This window comes from Amphiura filiformis, chromosome 14, assembly GCF_039555335.1.
Source record: "Amphiura filiformis chromosome 14, Afil_fr2py, whole genome shotgun sequence".
Taxonomy (NCBI): domain Eukaryota; kingdom Metazoa; phylum Echinodermata; class Ophiuroidea; order Amphilepidida; family Amphiuridae; genus Amphiura; species Amphiura filiformis.
Window position 1 is genome coordinate 11,819,458 of NC_092641.1, and position 20,746 is coordinate 11,840,203.

Genomic DNA, 20,746 nt, shown 5'->3' on the forward strand with positions numbered 1-20,746 from the left:
ACTTGGGCTAAACCTCTTCCCTCCTACCAAAGAACCCAAACCTCTTTTGGTCCATCCTGGTTCCTTACCTCCTCATTTATTTGGTCCAAGTCACTTTGGCCCACTGACTCACTTACTATTTGGGTCTAAATCCCTGCCTTACTTGGCCTAAACCTCTTCCCTCCTACCAAAGAACCCAAACCTCTTTTGTTCCATCCTGGTTCCTTACCTCCTCATTTATTTGGTCCAAGTCACTTTGGCCCACTGACTCACTTACTATTTGGGTCTAAATCCCTGCCTTACTTGGCCTAAACCTCTTCCCTCCTACCAAAGAACTCAAACCTCTTTTGTTCCATCCTGGTTCCTTACCTCTTCATTTATTTGGTCCAAGTCACTTTGGCCCATAGCTGGCTCACTTACTATTTGGGTCTAAATCCCTGCCTTACTTGGCCTAAACCTCTTCCCTCCTACCAAAGAACCCAAACCTCTTTTGGTCCATCCTGGTTCCTTACCTCCTCATTTATTTGGTCCAAGTCACTTTGGCCCATAGCTGGCTCACTTACTGTTTGGGTCTAAATCCCTGCCTTACTTGGGCTAAACCTCTTCCCTCCTACCAAAGAACCCAAACCTCTTTTGGTCCATCCTGGTTCCTTACCTCCTCATTTATTTGGTCCAAGTCACTTTGGCCCACTGACTCACTTACTATTTGGGTCTAAATCCCTGCCTTACTTGGCCTAAACCTCTTCCCTCCTACCAAAGAACCCAAACCTCTTTTGTTCCATCCTGGTTCCTTACCTCCTCATTTATTTGGTCCAAGTCACTTTGGCCCACTGACTCACTTACTATTTGGGTCTAAATCCCTGCCTTACTTGGCCTAAACCTCTTCCCTCCTACCAAAGAACTCAAACCTCTTTTGTTCCATCCTGGTTCCTTACCTCTTCATTTATTTGGTCCAAGTCACTTTGGCCCACTGGCTCACTTACTATTTGGGTCTAAATCCCTGCCTTACTTGGCCTAAACCTCTTCCCTCCTACCAAAGAACTCAAACCTCTTTTGGGCCATTCTGGTTCCTTACCTCTTCATTTATTTGGTCCAAGTCACTTTGGCCCATAGCTGGCTCACTTACTATTTGGGTCTAAATCCCTGCCTTACTTGGCCTAAACCTCTTCCCTCCTACCAAAGAACTCAAACCTCTTTTGTTCCATCCTGGTTCCTTACCTCTTCATTTATTTGGTCCAAGTCACTTTGGCCCACTGGCTCACTTACTATTTGGGTCTAAATCCCTGCCTTACTTGGCCTAAACCTCTTCCCTCCTACCAAAGAACCCAAACCTCTTTTGGTCCATCCTGGTTCCTTACCTCCTCATTTATTTGATCCACGTCACTTTGGCCCACTGGCTCACTTACTATTTGGGTCTAAATCCCTGCCATACTTGGCCTAAACCTCTTCCCTCCTACCAAAGAACCCAAACCTCTTTTGTTCCATCCTGGTTCCTTACCTCATTTATTTGGTCCACGTCACTTTGGCCCACTGGCTCACTTACTATTTGGGTCTAAATCCCTGCCTTACTTGGCCTAAACCTCTTCCCTCCTACCAAAGAACCCAAACCTCTTTTGTTCCATCCTGGTTCCTTACCTCCTCATTTATTTGGTCCAAGTCACTTTGGCCCACTGGCTCACTTACTATTTGGGTCTAAATCCCTGCCTTACTTGGCCTAAACCTCTTCCCTCCTACCAAAGAACCCAAACCTCTTTTGTTCCATCCTGGTTCCTTACCTCCTCATTTATTTGGTCCAAGTCACTTTGGCCCACTGGCTCACTTACTATTTGGGTCTAAATCCCTGCCTTAATTGGCCTAAACCTCTTCCCTCCTACCAAAGAACCCAAACCTCTTTTGGTCCATCCTGGTTCCTTACCTCCTCATTTATTTGGTCCACGTCACTTTGGCCCACTGGCTCACTTACTATTTGGGTCTAAAGCCCTGCCTTAATTGGCCTAAACCTCTTCCCTCCTACCAAAGAACCCAAACCTCTTTTGTTCCATCCTGGTTCCTTACCTCCTCATTTATTTGGTCCAAGTCACTTTGGCCCACTGGCTCACTTACTATTTGGGTCTAAATCCCTGCCTTACTTGGCCTAACCTCTTCCCTCCTACCAAAGAACTCAAGGACTGTTATCAAGTGCTCAATCAGGATTTCGTCCGAATCATTCCACAACAACAACCCTTCTAGATGTGCAAGATTACATTTTAAAGAATATGGATACAGGTTATGCTACAGGCGTTTTATTTATAGACTTAAAGAAAGCATTTGATACTGTAAATCATGATATTCTGATTAGGAAACTTAAACAATATGGGGTATATGGGGATGAATTATTATGGTTTAAATCATACTTAAACAACAGAGAACAAACTGTTAATGTTAACTCAACTCTTTCTGACTTTAGGCCAATTGATATTGGTATTCCTCAGGGCTCAATTTTAGGTCCTTTACTGTTTATCATTTTTGTTAACTGTTTACCTAATGCTGTGTCTGAATGTAAAACTGTAATGTATGCTGATGATACCTCTTTAATGTGTAAAGCTAAAAATGAATCTGATCTTAAAATTCAAATGGAGTCATGTCTAAGTAGGGTAGCTGAATGGTTCAAAGTAAACAAACTCACTTTAAATGTTGAAAAGACTAAGTTTATGATCTTTGGTACAAACAAAATGCTTGAAAAGTTCAACAATGTACATTTATTATATAACAACAATGATATTGAAAGAGTAGATGAGTTTAAATATCTAGGTGTAAAATTTGATAGCAAGATGTCTTGGTCAGCTCACGTTGATAATGTTAGTAAAACTATTTCCAAAAGAACTGGTATAATAAAAGCGTATAAAATATTTCCTTCCATATAAAACCACTGTAATGTTATCAAATGCTCTTGTTATTCCCCACTTTGATTATGGCAGCATGGTCTGGTCAAATTTTAGTGTAGAGTACCATAATAGGCTTCAGGTACTTCATAATAATTTAGCTAGAATAATTCTCTCAGCAGATATAAGGACACCAACTAATGATTTAATGAATACATTGCAGTGGGTTAAACTTGATCAAAGATGGCATAATACTCTATTAATGACTGTTTTCAAATGTTTAAAGAACGAATATCCATCATACTTATCTTCTCAATTTGATTTTGTTCATGATAACCATAATCATATAACTAGAAATCATACTTCTAATACATTGATTGTTCCAAAATTTAAATCAAATTCAGGTCAGCGTACTTTTCACGTCAGGGCAGCGTATGCATGGAATTCTTTGCCACCGACAGTAAGAGCGCAGATGGAAAATATGACTTTAGGCCAATTTCAGTCAAAAATTTAAGAAATTTAGGCCTGTCTTTATCTACATTTTGTTCATTTGCTTGCTTATTTTTTGTATAAATATAATTATTGTATTTCTGTATTTTGAATCATGGTATTTATAATTGTCTTGTATTTGATGATACCATTATACTTATTTGTAATACTAGTATATTATGTATGCTATTTTTGTAAATATTGTGTATCGTAATATATTTTGTTGCTATAACATGTATACAATGAGGGCCTGCTTGAAAAGCAGTGCTTGTCACTGAAGCAGTATTACCCTCAATAAAGAAAGAAATAATAATAATAATAAAAAACCTCTTTTGGTCCATCCTGGTTCCTTACCTCTTCATTTATTTGGTCCAAGTCACTTTGGCCCACTGGCTCACTTACTATTTGGGTCTAAATCCCTGCCTTACTTGGCCTAAACCTCTTCCCTCCTACCAAAGAACCCAAACCTCTTTTGGTCCATCCTGGTTCCTTACCTCCTCATTTATTTGGTCCAAGTCACTTTGGCCCACTGACTCACTTACTATTTGGGTCTAAATCCCTGCCTTACTTGGCCTAAACCTCTTCCCTCCTACCAAAGAACCCAAACCTCTTTTGTTCCATCCTGGTTCCTTACCTCCTCATTTATTTGGTCCAAGTCACTTTGGCCCATAGCTGGCTCACTTACTATTTGGGTCTAAAGCCCTGCCTTAATTGGCCTAAACCTCTTCCCTCCTACCAAAGAACCCAAACCTCTTTTGGTCCATTCTGGTTCCTTACCTCCTCATTTATTTGGTCCAAGTCACTTTGGCCCACTGGCTCACTTACTATTTGGGTCTAAATCCCTGCCTTACTTGGCCTAAACCTCTTCCCTCCTACCAAAGAACCCAAACCTCTTTTGTTCCATCCTGGTTCCTTACCTCCTCATTTATTTGGTCCAAGTCACTTTGGCCCACTGGCTCACTTACTATTTGGGTCTAAATCCCTGCCTTACTTGGCCTAAACCTCTTCCCTCCTACCAAAGAACCCAAACCTCTTTTGTTCCATTCTGGTTCCTTACCTCCTCATTTATTTGGTCCAAGTCACTTTGGCCCACTGGCTCACTTACTATTTGGGTCTAAATCCCTGCCTTACTTGGCCTAAACCTCTTCCCTCCTACCAAAGAACCCAAACCTCTTTTGTTCCATCCTGGTTCCTTACCTCCTCATTTATTTGGTCCAAGTCACTTTGGCCCATAGCTGGCTCACTTACTATTTGGGTCTAAATCCCTGCCTTACTTGGCCTAAACCTCTTCCCTCCTACCAGAGAACCCAAACCTCTTTTGTTCCATCCTGGTTCCTTACCTCCTCATTTATTTGGTCCACGTCACTTTGGCCCATAGCTGGCTCACTTACTATTTGGGTCTAAATCCCTGCCATACTTGGCCTAAACCTCTTCCCTCCTACCAAAGAACCCAAACCTCTTTTGTTCCATCCTGGTTCCTTACCTCCTCATTTATTTGGTCCACGTCACTTTGGCCCACTGGCTCACTTACTATTTGGGTCTAAATCCCTGCCTTACTTGGCCTAAACCTCTTCCCTCCTACCAAAGAACCCAAACCTCTTTTGTTCCATTCTGGTTCCTTACCTCTTCATTTATTTGGTCCAAGTCACTTTGGCCCATAGCTGGTTCATTGACCACATGTTCCAAATCTCTACATGCTTTGCGGCGTGCTTCAATCTCTTTAGGTAATTTTTCAGTGCACAGGTAGGAGTTCACTTTATTCTCTTCTTCCAATTTCTTGATCAAACCTGGAAAACATTGAGCAGATTGATTGAACTTGATTAAAAGCTTATTACCCAGTGGGCACAGGTTAAGATTTCGACGTTGAATCAACGTTGATACAACGTCGAAATTTCAAATGTTGATACAAGGTTGAAATTTCAACATGATTTCAACATCAGGTGTGCCCACTGGGTATGTAGGCTTAAACATATAATAACAAAAGAAAAACATCAATTGTCAACAGGAAAGCACAGAGCAGGTGAACAATACATATGGCACCTGCCACCCCCCACCCAAGTGTTTGGGTGACCTGATTGATTACAGCCCCCCTCAGAGCTGCCAACATTTGAATCTTGAAAAAAGGGAGATTTCCTGTTGCAATCAGGGAGATTTGTCAAAATGTGTACATCTTAATGGACAAAATAATTTCCTTTTCAGGGAGATGACCAAAAATTAAGGGTTCTGAAGGGTTAAAAGTAGGGAGTCTCCTGCGAAAAGAGGGAGAGTTGGCAGCTCTGCCCCCTCTATCCAATACACCAATTCTTACCATCTGCCGATGCTCCTACTGTAGACTGCTTCAAGTCCTTCAGCTGATGAGAGATACGCTGTAATCTCTGTTCTGAATGGTGCAACTGTGTACAAAAACATTGAATACATTAGACCAAATCTTGCTAATTGCTAATCTTTTCAAGGAAGCATTTATATTTTTATTGGCCTGCCAACCAAAGATGTTTGGCCCTTACCAGCTCTAAAGTGTAAAGAAAACTCAAGAAACTAGGGTATACTTGGCCTTCAAGTAAATATGTTTGACCCCCCTCCCCTTGTCGCCCTCCAACAAATACAGCTGTGATCTCCTCTCCTACAGTGTCTTCGCTTCATGCTATACATATAAAAATTTTAAAAATAGGACATTTGTTGAACAAACAGGGTCTACATTTCAGGTGTGGTAACAAAGGCCTACTTGGTCAAGCTGATCAAGCTTTATTTAATTAAAGTCAAACTGTGTGTTCCATTCAAATCGATGGTTCTGTTTTTGAAAAACACTAATTCCAACCCTACCTAACTATACAGCCTGTGTGTCTCCCCTTCAGCGAGCCGGTGGCGGGCAACACATAGGGCACCTTTGACCAACGTTGCTCAGGACGGTAGGGTTAATGTCAATGCAAAATATGCAGCTTTAATTTGTGTAACTTCCCACCACTGAAAGGAAGCACATAAATAGCTTCCTGGGAAATAGTATGTTAGATAGTATGGGAAATTGCACATGAACACTTATTCCTTTCTCTAGCCGTAACCCTTAACATTAACCCTAATCACAGGGTATATTTTTCCAAGCGTCCACAGGCACTTTTGGGGAATGGGCATTAAGGGACGTGGAGGGGCGCCCCAATGATGGCAGCCACCTCCTCACTTGTGCTACATTAATTGTTTGAAAACTGTGTTCATTTTGTGATTTTTGCTTTAAAATTTATATTGGTGAATTGCACTAAATACCTGGATTTGACTGGAATAATTTCTGTTTCATTTATTGGATAACTTTAGTGGAAATAGTTACTTGCTTTTTATGCATCTTCTGCTCCGTGATGGAAATGCCTACATGTTGTATTCTACTACACTGTTCACTATGGATTGAAGGACCTTGATGGACTTAATCAACTAGCCTTCAACTTTCTGCTATATACATGTACATGATACTCTCATAATTGAATAATGGGGGCACAGCCAGGAGTGCTACTAGTGCTACTCATTTTTCTCTTGTTTTATGGATTAGTTTTCTGCAACAACAACAATATTTCTAGTAAATATTGGCCTAAAACAACTTCACCTGAATTAAATGCTCACTACAATGGATATAAGATAATACACAGGCTGAAATATCTTGGAACCCGCATTACCTACCATGGAAATACTTGTGCAACTTTTCAAATTGACTTGCTTCAATTTGGTGATATAAATCCTAACCCAGGCCCCTGTCTGACTTCAGATTGCTATGAAATCAGACATGATCCACGGCCTCAGTTATACAGATATACTACTGAGCAATTACTTCAATTAAACACTTCAAATTACAAACAAACTCTTCCACGATTAGCTGCGAATGTCTGGAATAACATTGTCACTCTTGGTGTATGCCGTTTTCCTCCTAAACGCCGTGGAAAAAGAGGTGGTCGGCGCAAAAAGGGCTCGTAATAACCACTCCTTGTTGGAAAATTCTAACTCAATTCAGCAAATACCCGATTACATCAAAGACTCTGGTCATAATATCAATTATCAACTTAATAAACAGAAACCGTCAAGCATTTCCTTTGAAAATCTGAAATCTCTTCATGTTCGTAATGACTCTGGATTTAACTTTTGTTGTCTCAACATGCAATCTATAAGAAACCAACCGGATGAATTTAGTGATTATGTTTTACACCAAGATCGCCCGCTAGTAGTCATCACTGAAACCTGGTTCATGCCAGGGGATGAACTTATTGAAGCGCGAGTGTACTCCCCAGGATACACCCTCCACCATGTCCGAAGGCAGGTAAAAAAAGGCGGTGGAGTGGGACTTCTGTATAAATCAACTCTATCTGTGAACATTAAAGACAATCATAAGGAATATAATACATTTGAATCTCTGCATGCAGAAATCTCAAGCAACTCAAAATCAATTCGGCTGATTGTTATCTATCGACCTGAGTTAGACTCAAATGGACATCGTGTAACTTTCTCACTGTTTCTTGAGGAATTTGAAACCCTCATTTCCAATTATTTAGTTCACCCATCTGAAATTGTACTCACTGGTGATTTCAACATTCATTTTGAAAAATTGGACAGCTACTCAACTAGGTTTAAAGAACTACTATCTTCATATGCGCTTATTCAACATGTAAATGAGCCAACACATCGTTTAGGTCATTGTATTGATTTTGTTATTACCGTGATATTCCTACACCATTTGTTTCCAATATTATCGTGAATCCCGGTTTTTCTGACCATTTTTCTATACTTGCCAATTTCCACTTGAAGAGACCGTCTGTGCCTAAAGTGAAAATAACAACCCGGCGTCTCAAAAATATTGATTCTGAAAAATTCTGTAGCGATATTGTTAACAGTCTTTCAAACACCGATTTTTCAAATAATGATATTGATTCTTGTGTGGAAAGTTATGAAAATGCGCTTCAAGCAACACTTAACAAACATGCTCCTGCTAAAACCCGTGCCGTCAAACTTTGCACTGAATCTCCATGGTTTAATGATGATATTGGCGCAGCCAGGAAGAAACGGCGTCAGCTTGAGCGAAAGTGGCGAAATAATGGGAAACTTGAAGTTTACAGGCTGGAATATCAAAATCAACGTGCCCTGGTGAAAAATATGATCCAAAATGCAAAAGTGGAATATTATTCTTCACAAGTTAGTGACAGTGCGGGTGATCAAAAGAAACTGTTCAATGTCATTGACAGACTTCTTCAAAAATCTAAAATAACTGTGCTACCGTCTTCTGATTCTGATGAATCACTTGCAATTAAATTTGCTGATTTTTTCCGTGAGAAGATAGAAACCATTGGAAAACATTCATTATCAAACCTATCTGTGCTACATCAAATCCATGCTCGTCTGTACCAAAATTGAATTCTTTCGCACCCACTGATTGTGATGAGGTTAGAAAAGTCATCATGAAATCACCATCGAAATCATGTGAATTAGATCCTCTACCTACATCTCTAATTAAGGACAACATTGATATTTTTGTCCCATATATTACTGACATTGTCAACAAATCGCTTCTTACAGGAATTTTTCCACAAAGTCAAAAAACTGCTTATGTTCGTCCTCTTATTAAAAAACCTACTTTGGATAAAGAAATCTTCAAAAACTACCGACCTATATCCAATCTCAAATTTCTTGGAAAGACAATTGAAAGAATTGTTTCTAACAGAATTTCAAACCATATCAATAAATTTTCCCTATCAGATCCCTATCAATCAGCTTATAAACACTACCATGGAACAGAAACTGCTCTTCTTCGAAAGTTAATAATGACATTCTCACATCACTTGACAATGGCCAAATCACAGCTTTGATTCTTCTCGATTTAAGTGCTGCATTTGACACTGTTGACCACAATATTCTTCTTTCCCGTCTTCACTATTATCTTGGCATTCAAGATCTTGCCCTGGACTGGTGTAAATCATACCTTACAAATAGGCATAATATGTTCGCATTGGCAATGCTACTTCTCATTCTACCATTCTTGATTATTCTGTGCCTCAAGGCTCTGTACTTGGACCTCAGTGGTTTACCATTTACACCTACCCTGTAACGGAATATCATTCTTCGCCATCAATTGAATTATCATGTTTATGCGGACGACACGCTAACTTTATTTATCATTTGAATCTTCTCAACATAGTGCTAATTCTGCAATTGCTTCTCTTGAAATTTGTATCAGTGAAATCCGTAATTGGATGAAATCAAACTTCTTGAAATTAAATGATGATAAAACAGAATTTCTTCTGTTTGGATCCCACCAACAGGTCTCTAAAATCAACATTGAAAATGTTTGCATCGGTGACTCTGCAATTGCCTTATCTTCCAAAGCACGCAATTTAGGTGCATTTTTTGACACTCACATGACCATGCAACCTCATATCTCTAATGTCATTCGTTGTTCAGCGCTTCAACTCACGTAACATCAGCCGGATCCATAAATACCTAAGTCGCGATGCTACTGAACAAATTATTCACTCATTCATCTCTTCTCGTTTGGATAACAACACTGCACTTCTTTATGGATTACCAGCAAACCGACTCTATCGCCTTCAGAAAATTCAAAACACTGCCTTTCAATTCTTACTTTCACCAGAAAATATTGCCATATCACGCCAATCCTAAAGGAACTGCATTGGCTTCCTGTCACACAAAGAATTGTTTTAAACTTATGTTGATTGTATATAAATGTATTAATGATATTGCTCCGTTATATTTATCTGAACTCCTTTTACATTATGTTCCCACCCGTACGCTTCGATCGGGAAACATGCAACTTCTTCAAGAAAGAAAATCCAACCGCACATGGGGTGACAGATCATTTGCAATCGCAGCTCCACGTCTATGGAATGAACTGCCCATTTATATCAGAACTGCTAAAAATGTAACTGTGTTTAAAAAGTTGTTAAAAACTCATCTTATGTCAGAGACATTCTGTAATTCTTAAGTTATGTTTCTTAATTTAGTTCCAGTTTTCTTTGTCTTGTTAGTTTTTGTTTGTTTGTTTTTGTTTTAGTGCCTTGAGCGCTCTTAATTGAGTGGATATGTGCCTTGTCGCTATTATTATTATTATTATTATATTAATAGGCGTGAGCCGAGGGCATAAACCAACGATCATGCCCGAAATCCTATGAATGAACCCCGTTCATACATACCCAACATTCTGAACATTGTTAGCAATTCAATACAAATGAAAATAATAAGGGTTTACAAGTTTAAATAACATTTCCATACCGTTTTCCATCCAAAATTGGGAGAAAATGAGTAGACCTACTTGCAGGAAGCAGCTCGGCTCACCAGGTCAACGGCCTTCAACGCGTTCATCTTTTGCGCTCCGCGTGAGATGGGTGCGGTGACATGAGCGTGAACGCAACACTAGCAAATCGAGGATCATGTTAATTGGGTTCCAACGCTGCGTGACGCAGCTTGTTTATGCCCTGCGTACTGGTCATAAACGGAATTTATGACCAGCACAAAATGGCCCAAATCCAACCAGAAACGTCGTTATATTGTGAGTATGTATGAACATTAAGTATGTGCTTCTTGCTGCAAGTCCTTGATTGTTGCTAAATGGTTTATATGGTGTGGCAACAGTAGTCAGCAAAGACATGTAAAGTGTGCTGAGGCTTGTGGCTTTATGCCTGTGCATAGCGCACTATAAATCACTGTGCTTTTCTTCTTTTTTAATAAGGTCAAACACAGCACCATTTTTTTTTAAAAGTTGACACCTTCTTGGATACCTTACCTGATTCTTCTGGTCCTGTCTCTGCTGACCAAGTGCAGTCTCCCTGTCCTGTTCTTTACGGAAATTGCGAGCTATGTCCAACATCTTCTCCGAATTTGGAACAGATTCAACCTGCAAGGAAACATTCCAAAATCAAAGCGGTTAGGAGTGAAAATGCAAATCAGCCACATACATGTACTAATGAAGATGGCCTCACTCTGGCCCACTATAATCTGAGAAGGGCCAGATAAGGCCAACATAAGGTGGGCTCCACTACATGCGGAGTACAGTCAGTCGCACTCACTTATAGTGTTTACTCAATCTGTAGCCAAGCCCAATCAGTAAATTGGATCTGAGCCACAAAAAAAAGGGCTTATTGTGTAAATAGTAAATAGCCCAAGGAAACCACAAATTATATTTACTACAAAGAGGACAGAAGGAAATCAAAATATGTAAACATTATGATCAACAAATTTTCAGAAGACACATTAAGAGTTTATTTGGGTATTATAAATACAATATTTACTCAAGTGGGTATAATCCCAGCGACAAAACTTGTTGGATTAATTTGCCATGTGGTGGCGCACTCCCTGGCAGCTTTAAAAATCTCAGGCCAGAATGTGCAGTTTCTGGGTCCTGGCTAAACCCTTGTCAGTGAATGGGTTATTCCAGTTGTGAATTTCAAATGGCGTCATCCATTCAGGTAACCTGATTTGAAATTTACACTCCCTGTGTGGAAGATAAAGGTCATGTCTTAAATAGGGGGTGTATGGATGTCAACTGGAATAGCACAATGGGATGTTCCAACATGATATCAGAGGTAACAGCCTAAATGATTTGAATCAATTTAGTTACCTTTTTCTTCAGTCGTTCGATCCTTTTGTTTAGCTGGTCCTTTTCTTCTTCCATCTGAGTGATATCTTTGCGGATTTCTGTCGTTGAGAATCCTGATGACTTCAAAGATGTAGACTCCTTGTGAAGTATCTTGAATTGCTCTACCATTTCTTCATACTAAATGTGAAAAAAATATTAAGAGATATTAAATAAGACAGTAAAAACTTACATATCTTTTTAGTATTCCCCTTCCCAAACCAATCAAAGTTTGTTACTTCTAGGTATTCATGTAAGATAAATATCTCCTAAGTTTCAACAGGATGATATTTATGTCCAAGTTTCAACATAGATTGGAGTCAGTGTCCAAAATAAGGAAAAAATAGAGGTTGTCCTGGGGAAACCTAAGCATAGATTCTGCTTATCCTCAAATAATTTAAGTTGTCCCCAAAATGTGTGATATTTTTGGCACAAAAAAAAATCAAATTTGTTTGATATTTCTTACTCCCAAAAAATCCATACCTAAATATTTGGAAGGCTACATACACTAGCATCCAAATCCATCATTCTGATATGCAGTTCTTGATCACTGGCACCATTGCTTAACTCGGTTATATGGTTAGTGAACATTTAAACCCCTGCAACTGAACATACTGAACAAGTGGATATTGTAGCATACAGTACCAATGGTGGTGATCAGAAAAAGGCAGTGAGAAATTGTAAAGAAAATGCTGTTGCATGATTGGAGATTGTGATGACACAAAATGACATTGAAACATGATTTCAAGTTTTATTAATATTTATTATAAATCATGATTTTGGAGATATATAATGCTGGTCTATTATTGGACAAGTGCATGGCTCATCATGGTTGTCCCCCATGATATTTGGACAAGCGGACACATTTATAAAATTTTCTGCCAAAAAAAAATTGTCTGACACAAATTGAAGCATAAAAAGCTTATGTAGAAAAATGCAACCCTTTTTTGTTCAAAAATTTCATAAATGGCTGCAACAAAAAACACCCTCACTTGATGCCTAACTAATCAGTCTATGTTCCAAACTTTAAAACAAGAGAATTGATCAAGCCACTTTTGGATTATACTAAAATGTCTTAGGGGGACTTACTTTTTTGGAATCGTTTATATTAAAAGGGCCCTCACATTCAGCTAGTTCTCGACAGACAAACTAACTGACTTACACCTGATGACAGACAGGACAGAATTTTCATAAATTTCAACTTTCAACTAATTCCCTGAGAAACTTGCATCCAAAGTGGGATTACCTCAGCCTCTTCATAGTGTCGGATTCCTGTGTTGATGTTTTACTATAATCGTTGTGCAAATTGATTCAGTTGGCAGTGATGGCGACACCAGGAATTGTTTACGGGAGGAGGGGGCATGGGAGGGCAAAGTGAATTTCAGGGAAGGGGGCAAAATTGACTAATTTGGGTTTTGCCTCAAAAGTGTGAGGGGGGACAAGGAAATATATATTTTGGGGGATGGGGGGGGCAAATGCCCGCTTGCCTCCCCACACCCGTAACGCCGCCACTGTTGGTTGGATTTCTAGGCCAGCACTCACCTGGGTGAAGGCGTCGTTAACATCGTTATCTTGTATGATTTCACCCGGTATCTCCAACTTGACCAAGAATCTTGCTAAGTAAGCTCTCTTCTTCAACTCTCCCATCTTTTGGAATAGCCATACTAGTATAGGATAGATAACTGGTTTGACACCAGCCACTATGCCTTGTCTGAATGTACTCCTGTAAGGGTGGATGGGGAAATACAAATATCACAATATGTTAGATAAGTGCTCTTCTTTAACTCTCCCATCTTTTGGAATAGCCATACTAGTATAGGATAGATAACTGGTTTGACACCAGCTACTATACCTTGTCAGAATGTACTCCTATAAGGGCAAGAGAGATACAAATATCACAATATGTTAGATAAGATCTCTTCTTCAACTCTGAATTTCATTCTTCATTGGATTTTAACCGCCCTGCTGAGCCTAAATCATAATCATCTTGCAAATCTCTCAAATTTGGCGCTGATAAAGCTTTCTCTAGTGTAGCTCTAGAATTGGGCTATTCCAGTTGAAATCCATACACTCCATATGAACAACATGACCTTAATCTCCCACTTGGGGGGAGGGGGGTACAGATTTCAAATGGATTCACCCATTCAGGTAATCCCATTCACACTCTATTTGTGTGAGATTAAGGTCATGTTTGGTTGTTCATGTATGGAATTCAACTGGAAGAGCCCAAGTTACATGCTTGATTAATGGGAGTGTTGATGATGGCACTAACTCAATTTTTAACTTGCCTCCATTGGCCTGGTGCAGAGAAGGTATCTTACACTTCCCACAATGCATTTCTTCCATTTCAATTCTCTGTATTGACTTGCTATCTAGTACAACATGGGTCGGTAGTGATAAGAATTACCTTATAATGAACAGAGCACATCAAGATCTTGCAAAATACATTTATTTCTTGACTATCAACCCATGTTTAGTCAGTCTATTCTCAACATGAAAACAAAGGGAACATGTACAAAGTAATAGGAGTGTAACTAGTGATGTGGTCCCGGGGGCACTTCAATTTGAAATGGATATAGGTGTAGGGCTGGCGCTTTCGCACTAAGGGGCATTCGGTGAGAGCAACATGTAAAAAATATGGGGTCATTGGGTGAGAGCATGATTTTTGGCATTCGGTGAGAGCAAAATGTAAAAAAATGTGGGGTCATTGGGTGAGAACATGACCTTTTTTAAATGGAATCTTTGGGTGAGAACCAAAACAGCGCCACAAAAACCTCGAAAATCAATTTCTAGTTCTAAATGGCTTCAAATTTCTTTATTTTTTCAAAATAAGTAACAAAATCAGTGATAAATGAAAGTTGCTGTTCAAATTGAACTTGTAAGGGTCTTTGGGTGACAGATCAAATGGAAAAATAGGGGTCTTTGGGTGACAGGCGCTGGAGCGAAAGCATGTGTTAAATAAAAAATATGGGGTCTTTGGGTGACAGCGATGCTGCTGAAAAGGGGTCTTAACAGCCCTACATACGCGTCACCTCCAAAGTTGGAGTGCCCCCGGATGTGGTATGTCATGTTGCAAAGGATTATGGGAAGGGTAAGATATCACTATCACCAGTGTCCGAAATAAGGAAAATATGGAGGTTGTCCCGAGGATAACTAAAGCATAAATTCTGCTTGTCCTCAAACATTTTGGTTGTCAACACTATGTGTCATATTTTTGAGTGCAAAAAATCAAATGTGACCATCCTCCACAACCAGTGTCCGAAATAAGGAAAATATGGAGGTTATCCCGAGGATAACTAAAGCATGAATTCTGCTTGTCCTCAATACATTTTGGTTGTCCCCAAAATGTGTCATACTTTTGGAGGTAAAATATAGTGGTTGTCCAGGGGATAAGTACATAGCTCAATATGGTTGCCCCAGTAATTTTTGGACAAGAGGACAAGAGGATAAGTGCTTATTTCGAACACTGTCCACAACTGAGCCCGGATGTCGCCAGTGCCACTATTGAGATATGCTCCATTGAACTTAACAATAAACAACAGGAAACAAAGGATTTATTGACTGTTTTATTGATTTTTACTACTTAAATGTCAAGTACTATAGACATGATATACATCATTTTAAAGCTAATTTCAAGCAGAATATTTTGGTTGAATATCTCAGAAATGATGATTGGCGACTTCAGGGCTCAGTTGTGCTGGATGGTCACAAATTTGTTTGATGTCTTTTGTTCTGGAAAATCCGTAGCCACAAATTGCTAAGCTTGTGCAAGCTTCAAAATACGCCATTCTGATCATTAGAGTTGGGCGACTACCACTTTTTTCCTAGTCGACAGCAAATAGTCGCGACTACGACTATAGTCGGGACTATCTGTGGTTAAAATTGGACTGAAAAATCGGGTGAAAGATTGGTGGCAATTTAGTATTTATAATGCATGATTACAGGACCTGTGATTGCCGACATCGCATCACAGTTTGCTACACAAACCAGCACTGTTCCAATACAAATTGCTACACTGTATCGCACGTTTGCGATGCAAATATTTGACTGTAAAATGCTGTAATATAGGCCTAACTTTTCTGTTCAATTAAATTCACTTGCCACATTCCAGCAACAGCACAAGAAACTTCATATAATTTCTCAAACCTTCAATATTCCAATAGCGATCTTCGTTCGTTTCCATGTTTTGCTGTGCATGAAAATATGTAAACATGCCGGTACGGCAGTGCATATTTTCCATGGTATGCTCATGAACGTGTTGCATCGTGCATGTACGATTAACTTTGACCTCCGACCTACGTCACCTGACCTCATCTAGACTACTGCATTTGTCGCTACAGGGGTGGCATTGCAACATTACGACTGTTTGTCAGCTAATTTGTTTATTTTCCTGTTGCTTTCTAAATATTCTGTTACCACAATAAGCATAGCTTTTTGAAATTATGTGAAAAGTACTTCTAATCTAATAATATTTTCCTAAATTTTCCTTTTGAAAAACACTTCTCGGAAGTTCTCGCTGTTTCTTTCCAAAGTTAAAATAATCTCATACCTTCAGTAGTTGGTACAAACACCCAACCTGGGTCTGTACATGTATGCACGCTATGACGCTGCTACACCTGTTATCGCTGCATAAATTATAATCATAATGAGATGTTCGACAGTTCTAAGTAATTTGAGTTTTTTGACGGCTTTTATCTTGTGGGAAAGTAGTTCGACATCAAGTCAATAACACCAATTTAATGATGATTTATGGTCTTTATGATTACTTGTTGGTTAGTGTTACTATTGGTAAGACAATGACTAACATTTTTCACATTTTTCGCAGTTTATATGTTAGTATTTGGTTGGTTTTGGTGCGAATAACTGGCACTTTTAAAGTAATTTTTTAAAGAACTGGACATGCTGACAAATTACAATCAAACATGAAGTCAAAATTTAATGTCAAGTTTATATTTTATAAATCATTTTTTTGGAGGTAAAATATAGTGGTTGTCCAGGGGATAAGTACATAGCTCAATATGGTTGTCCCCAGTGACTTTTGGACAAGTGATCATCATCATCAGCTTTCTCCAACTAATGCGATCTTGGGCAAGCGAAACAATTTTGTTTGGCTGGACAAGTGAATAAGTGCTTATTTCTAACACTGACTATCAGTGTCCGAAACCCCGAAATAAGGAAAATATGGAGGTTGTCCCGAGGACAACTAAAGCATAAATTCTGCTTGTCCTCAAAACATTTTGGTTGTCCCCAAATGTGTCACATTTTTGGAGGTAAGTATAGTGGTTGTCCAGGGGATAAGTACATAGCTCAATTTGGTTGTCCCCAGTGATTTTTGGACAAGAGGACAAGAGGATAAGTGCTTATTTCGAACACTGCTGACTATCACTATGTAAGAAGATGGAAGATCACAAACATTACTACAACTTACGGGTCATCACTAGGTTTATATTTCAGTACCCTCAGTTCATTCATCATCCTCATGGCGGTTGCATCAGGTGCCTCCTCACGGATATCAAGCTTATTCTATGAAGACAACAAAAATAACAATGTTATTAACACTTCCTTTGCTCACAGCGCACAAATGCACCAACAGAAAAAAAATCTCACTCCCTGGGGTCCATTCAGCGTTCGAAATAGGGCCGGTGAGCCGGCCATTGTCCTGTAACTTTTTGGCCTGGCCGGTAACTCTTCTGACTGGCATCTAGTTGCCATCCCGGCTGGCCGGTAACTTTTTAAGGTCAAGCCCGGCTGGCCTGTAACTTTTTGAGGCATATTTCGAACACTGGGTCCATTACACTAAGCTTTTGACCTTTTGTAACTCAGGTAACCGTTCGTAAAGTTACGAATACCCAATACTAGACGCAACTTAACGAAAGGTCCCTGTAGTAAATCCTTATTTACTTACGAAGGGTACGAACAATTTCGAGACTTACAAAGCTTCATAAAATTTAGTGAAATAGATCCCTGCTTTCCAACTTTTATTTTGCTGTTTGAATCGTGCATGACTATAATGTATAAAACGGGCATGCTGGCTTCTACTTGTGGAACCCTGGGACTGGGAGTTGGATGCCTGCTGATTGTAAAGGAGTCCTGACCAGGGTTTGATTTACTTTGAAATTTTGTATAGCAAAATTTGTAACATATTTTGGTGATGTGATTTAAGTGATGAGATTTGTGAAGCAGATCGTCCAAAATGCAAACTGACTCATCACTTGGAGGGGGGGTTCAAACCCCAACCCTACATACATGGATCGAATCCATGGGTTCCTACAGTCACCCATGGAAAACAGGGTACTGAAAACCAGTACACCATGTTCATATGGGCCATGAGTTAGTTTGTTAAAATTGCAGAAATTCCCTCAGAATAGTCAATGCAGATTCCAAACAGATAGAACTTTCCTCAAATCAGTTTTAGTTGCCCTTAAAATAACTCCAAATTGATAATGCCATTGAATTTTATTTGCTCAATTTCATACCAAAATCAAGGAAAACATGATGGTAATGAGAAAAATATGATTCATTTTATGATATCAAAAACTCATCAACAATGAGAAAAATCGGGGGGATGATGCTGTTGATCAGGTTACGGACCTTTAAAAAGCGTAAATTTACAGGTTAAAAAAAAGAAGAAAGAATAATAAAAAAGAATCCCGACCTACCTACCCTAAATTTTTTATTATGTGACGCCTAGCTCGAGATACTAGATAGCTAAAATACAGGTTTACATTTACTATCTTACATTATCTTGCTGTATTTCAGCTAGAGCTCCAAACGACAAGCTTCCGGGTTTTTGGAGAACAATACTGTTACGTAAGATGAAGAAGAAACCCGCCTCGAGCCCGCCCTACTCATTATTTCATTGTACTTATTGCAATTTGCCTCACACATTACGTAATCAACACAAAGCTTTTGTGAGGATTAGTGAGTGGATAAGAAATTGACAGTTGAGGTTACGAAGGACACGCCGATTGTAAGTTGTCAATCATGAATTGCCGCAACGTATTAATATTTTACTGCATGGCATTCCGCAAACACCAACACAAATTATGCCGTATTTTTCCAAAGATCATCTCATATGAAGTAAGCTGAATGCGATCTGTACTTTTGTAACATTCCGATCACTTTTGATCACCTATTATCGGCGAATTTGCTTGAAAACACGTGAGTTCATGTTGTGTAAACATAATTAGCATAGACACAAATGAAATTACGATGCAATACAATGCAATTTGAATGCGCAGCAGATCTATAGAAATAACGTTGCCCGGTTTTATGCAGAATTAGACCCTGTCTGGTGACGCCAATCAAACAATTTTTTTTTAGGCCTTAGTGATAATAAAGTGCATTCACCTGTGGGTTGATTTCTGCCAAGACATCATTAAGTACTTGTAAGAGATGAAGTGGCTCCAATGAATCAAAACTGATCAGATTATACGATCTCTTGAATGGCTCCTTGTTGAGCTGCTCAACAATGAATTTCAGTTGCTCACTCATGATGAGAGTCTAGATGATTCACAGGTCCAAACTACATGATGGAAAACAGAAAAAAACATGTAAATACAAGTAAACAAACAAAGCTGATATGAGATCTCTTAAATTGCTAAAAATAACAATGTATTTCAGATTTTCAGTTGCTTACTCATGATGAAATTTGAGATCCAAGCAGGTGCAAACTAAATGTGTGGACTCGGCATTTTTGTTGTCTACCAACCTGCTGCCATGTCAAATAAATGCCATATACCTGTATCAAGGGGTTACAGAGCTACAGGCCTTTGGGCCTTTACTGTAATTCCTTCACTCATCGTTGTATTATGCATTTCCATAATTATTATATTTGTATTATTATTTATATCTTTATAATGTATTATTCTTATGTATTTTTCTTGTATCATGTAATGAGTGAAAAGATAATAATAAATCTATCTATCTATCTATCTATCTATCAAGAGGAAAAAAGGTGTAACATGCATCAATCAATCAAATTCAAACCCCCAACTCTACTTCCAGTAGGCCGTCCAGCCAGTGCACAGACCACTCTGTTTTCAATGCACAGACATGCATTCGGCAGGTTGAACAAAAAAAGTACACATTTTGAAATTTGGTTACTTTACCAAGATAGAGCTATATCAACTTCGAAATTATACAACTAAAAAGGGATGAAATCAAATAGAAATCCAAAAAACAAATCCCATGAGTATTTAAATTGTGTAAGCGATTTTTCAAAGTACCCGGTAGGGTTTTTATCGATCCCGTACTTCGCAGCCAGCCTGTTTTTGTGAGTGCCGTGGCGCCACTTTTTTGAGCCAAAACGATGATTTATATCTCAGAAGAAAAAATACATGCAGGCTGTGTAAATGATTTCAATGGAATGCACTACTGTCAGTCTACTCCAAGGGCTTAGGCAGCCAGCCGTGTAGCCTGTGTAGGGAGTGTTTTACACACCCAAATTCGTAAGTTACACACCCACTTTTTACCAACATGGCCTATACTTTGTACACAAATCATTAAATTTACACACCCAGGCTTTTTAATTTACACACCCAAATCTTCAAATCCTGCCTAAGATCTCAAGTGGTCTACTCTAGTTCCAATAATTGAAACTCCCGGCTCCGACCGGGAGTTCCAACAGGTGCTGTGTATGTGTTTATATGTATTTAATGTGCATTCACATACACACTTAGCCGTCGGTACGAAGAAATCGTTGCTCCAAAAATGATTTCAAATCACACATTTGTAATCATTTTTCACCGGAAAATATGATATGAAAACACAGGTGAGCAATGTATGAATATATGGAGAGGTCAAA

General features: G+C 39.0%; 1 protein-coding gene across 1 annotated transcript in view; it reads right to left on the bottom strand.

Annotated features, from left to right (window-relative positions):
- The window catches only part of LOC140169710 (intraflagellar transport protein 81 homolog), a 60,644-nt gene that overhangs the window by 38,657 nt on the left and 1,241 nt on the right, over nucleotides 1-20,746 (bottom strand). Inside the window, 7 exon segments of the mRNA XM_072193008.1 lie at nucleotides 4,953-5,116; nucleotides 5,638-5,722; nucleotides 11,092-11,202; nucleotides 11,926-12,081; nucleotides 13,483-13,663; nucleotides 17,369-17,463; nucleotides 19,291-19,465. Of these exon segments, the coding sequence (XP_072049109.1) occupies nucleotides 4,953-5,116; nucleotides 5,638-5,722; nucleotides 11,092-11,202; nucleotides 11,926-12,081; nucleotides 13,483-13,663; nucleotides 17,369-17,463; nucleotides 19,291-19,434 (936 nt within the window). The 5' untranslated portion in view covers nucleotides 19,435-19,465.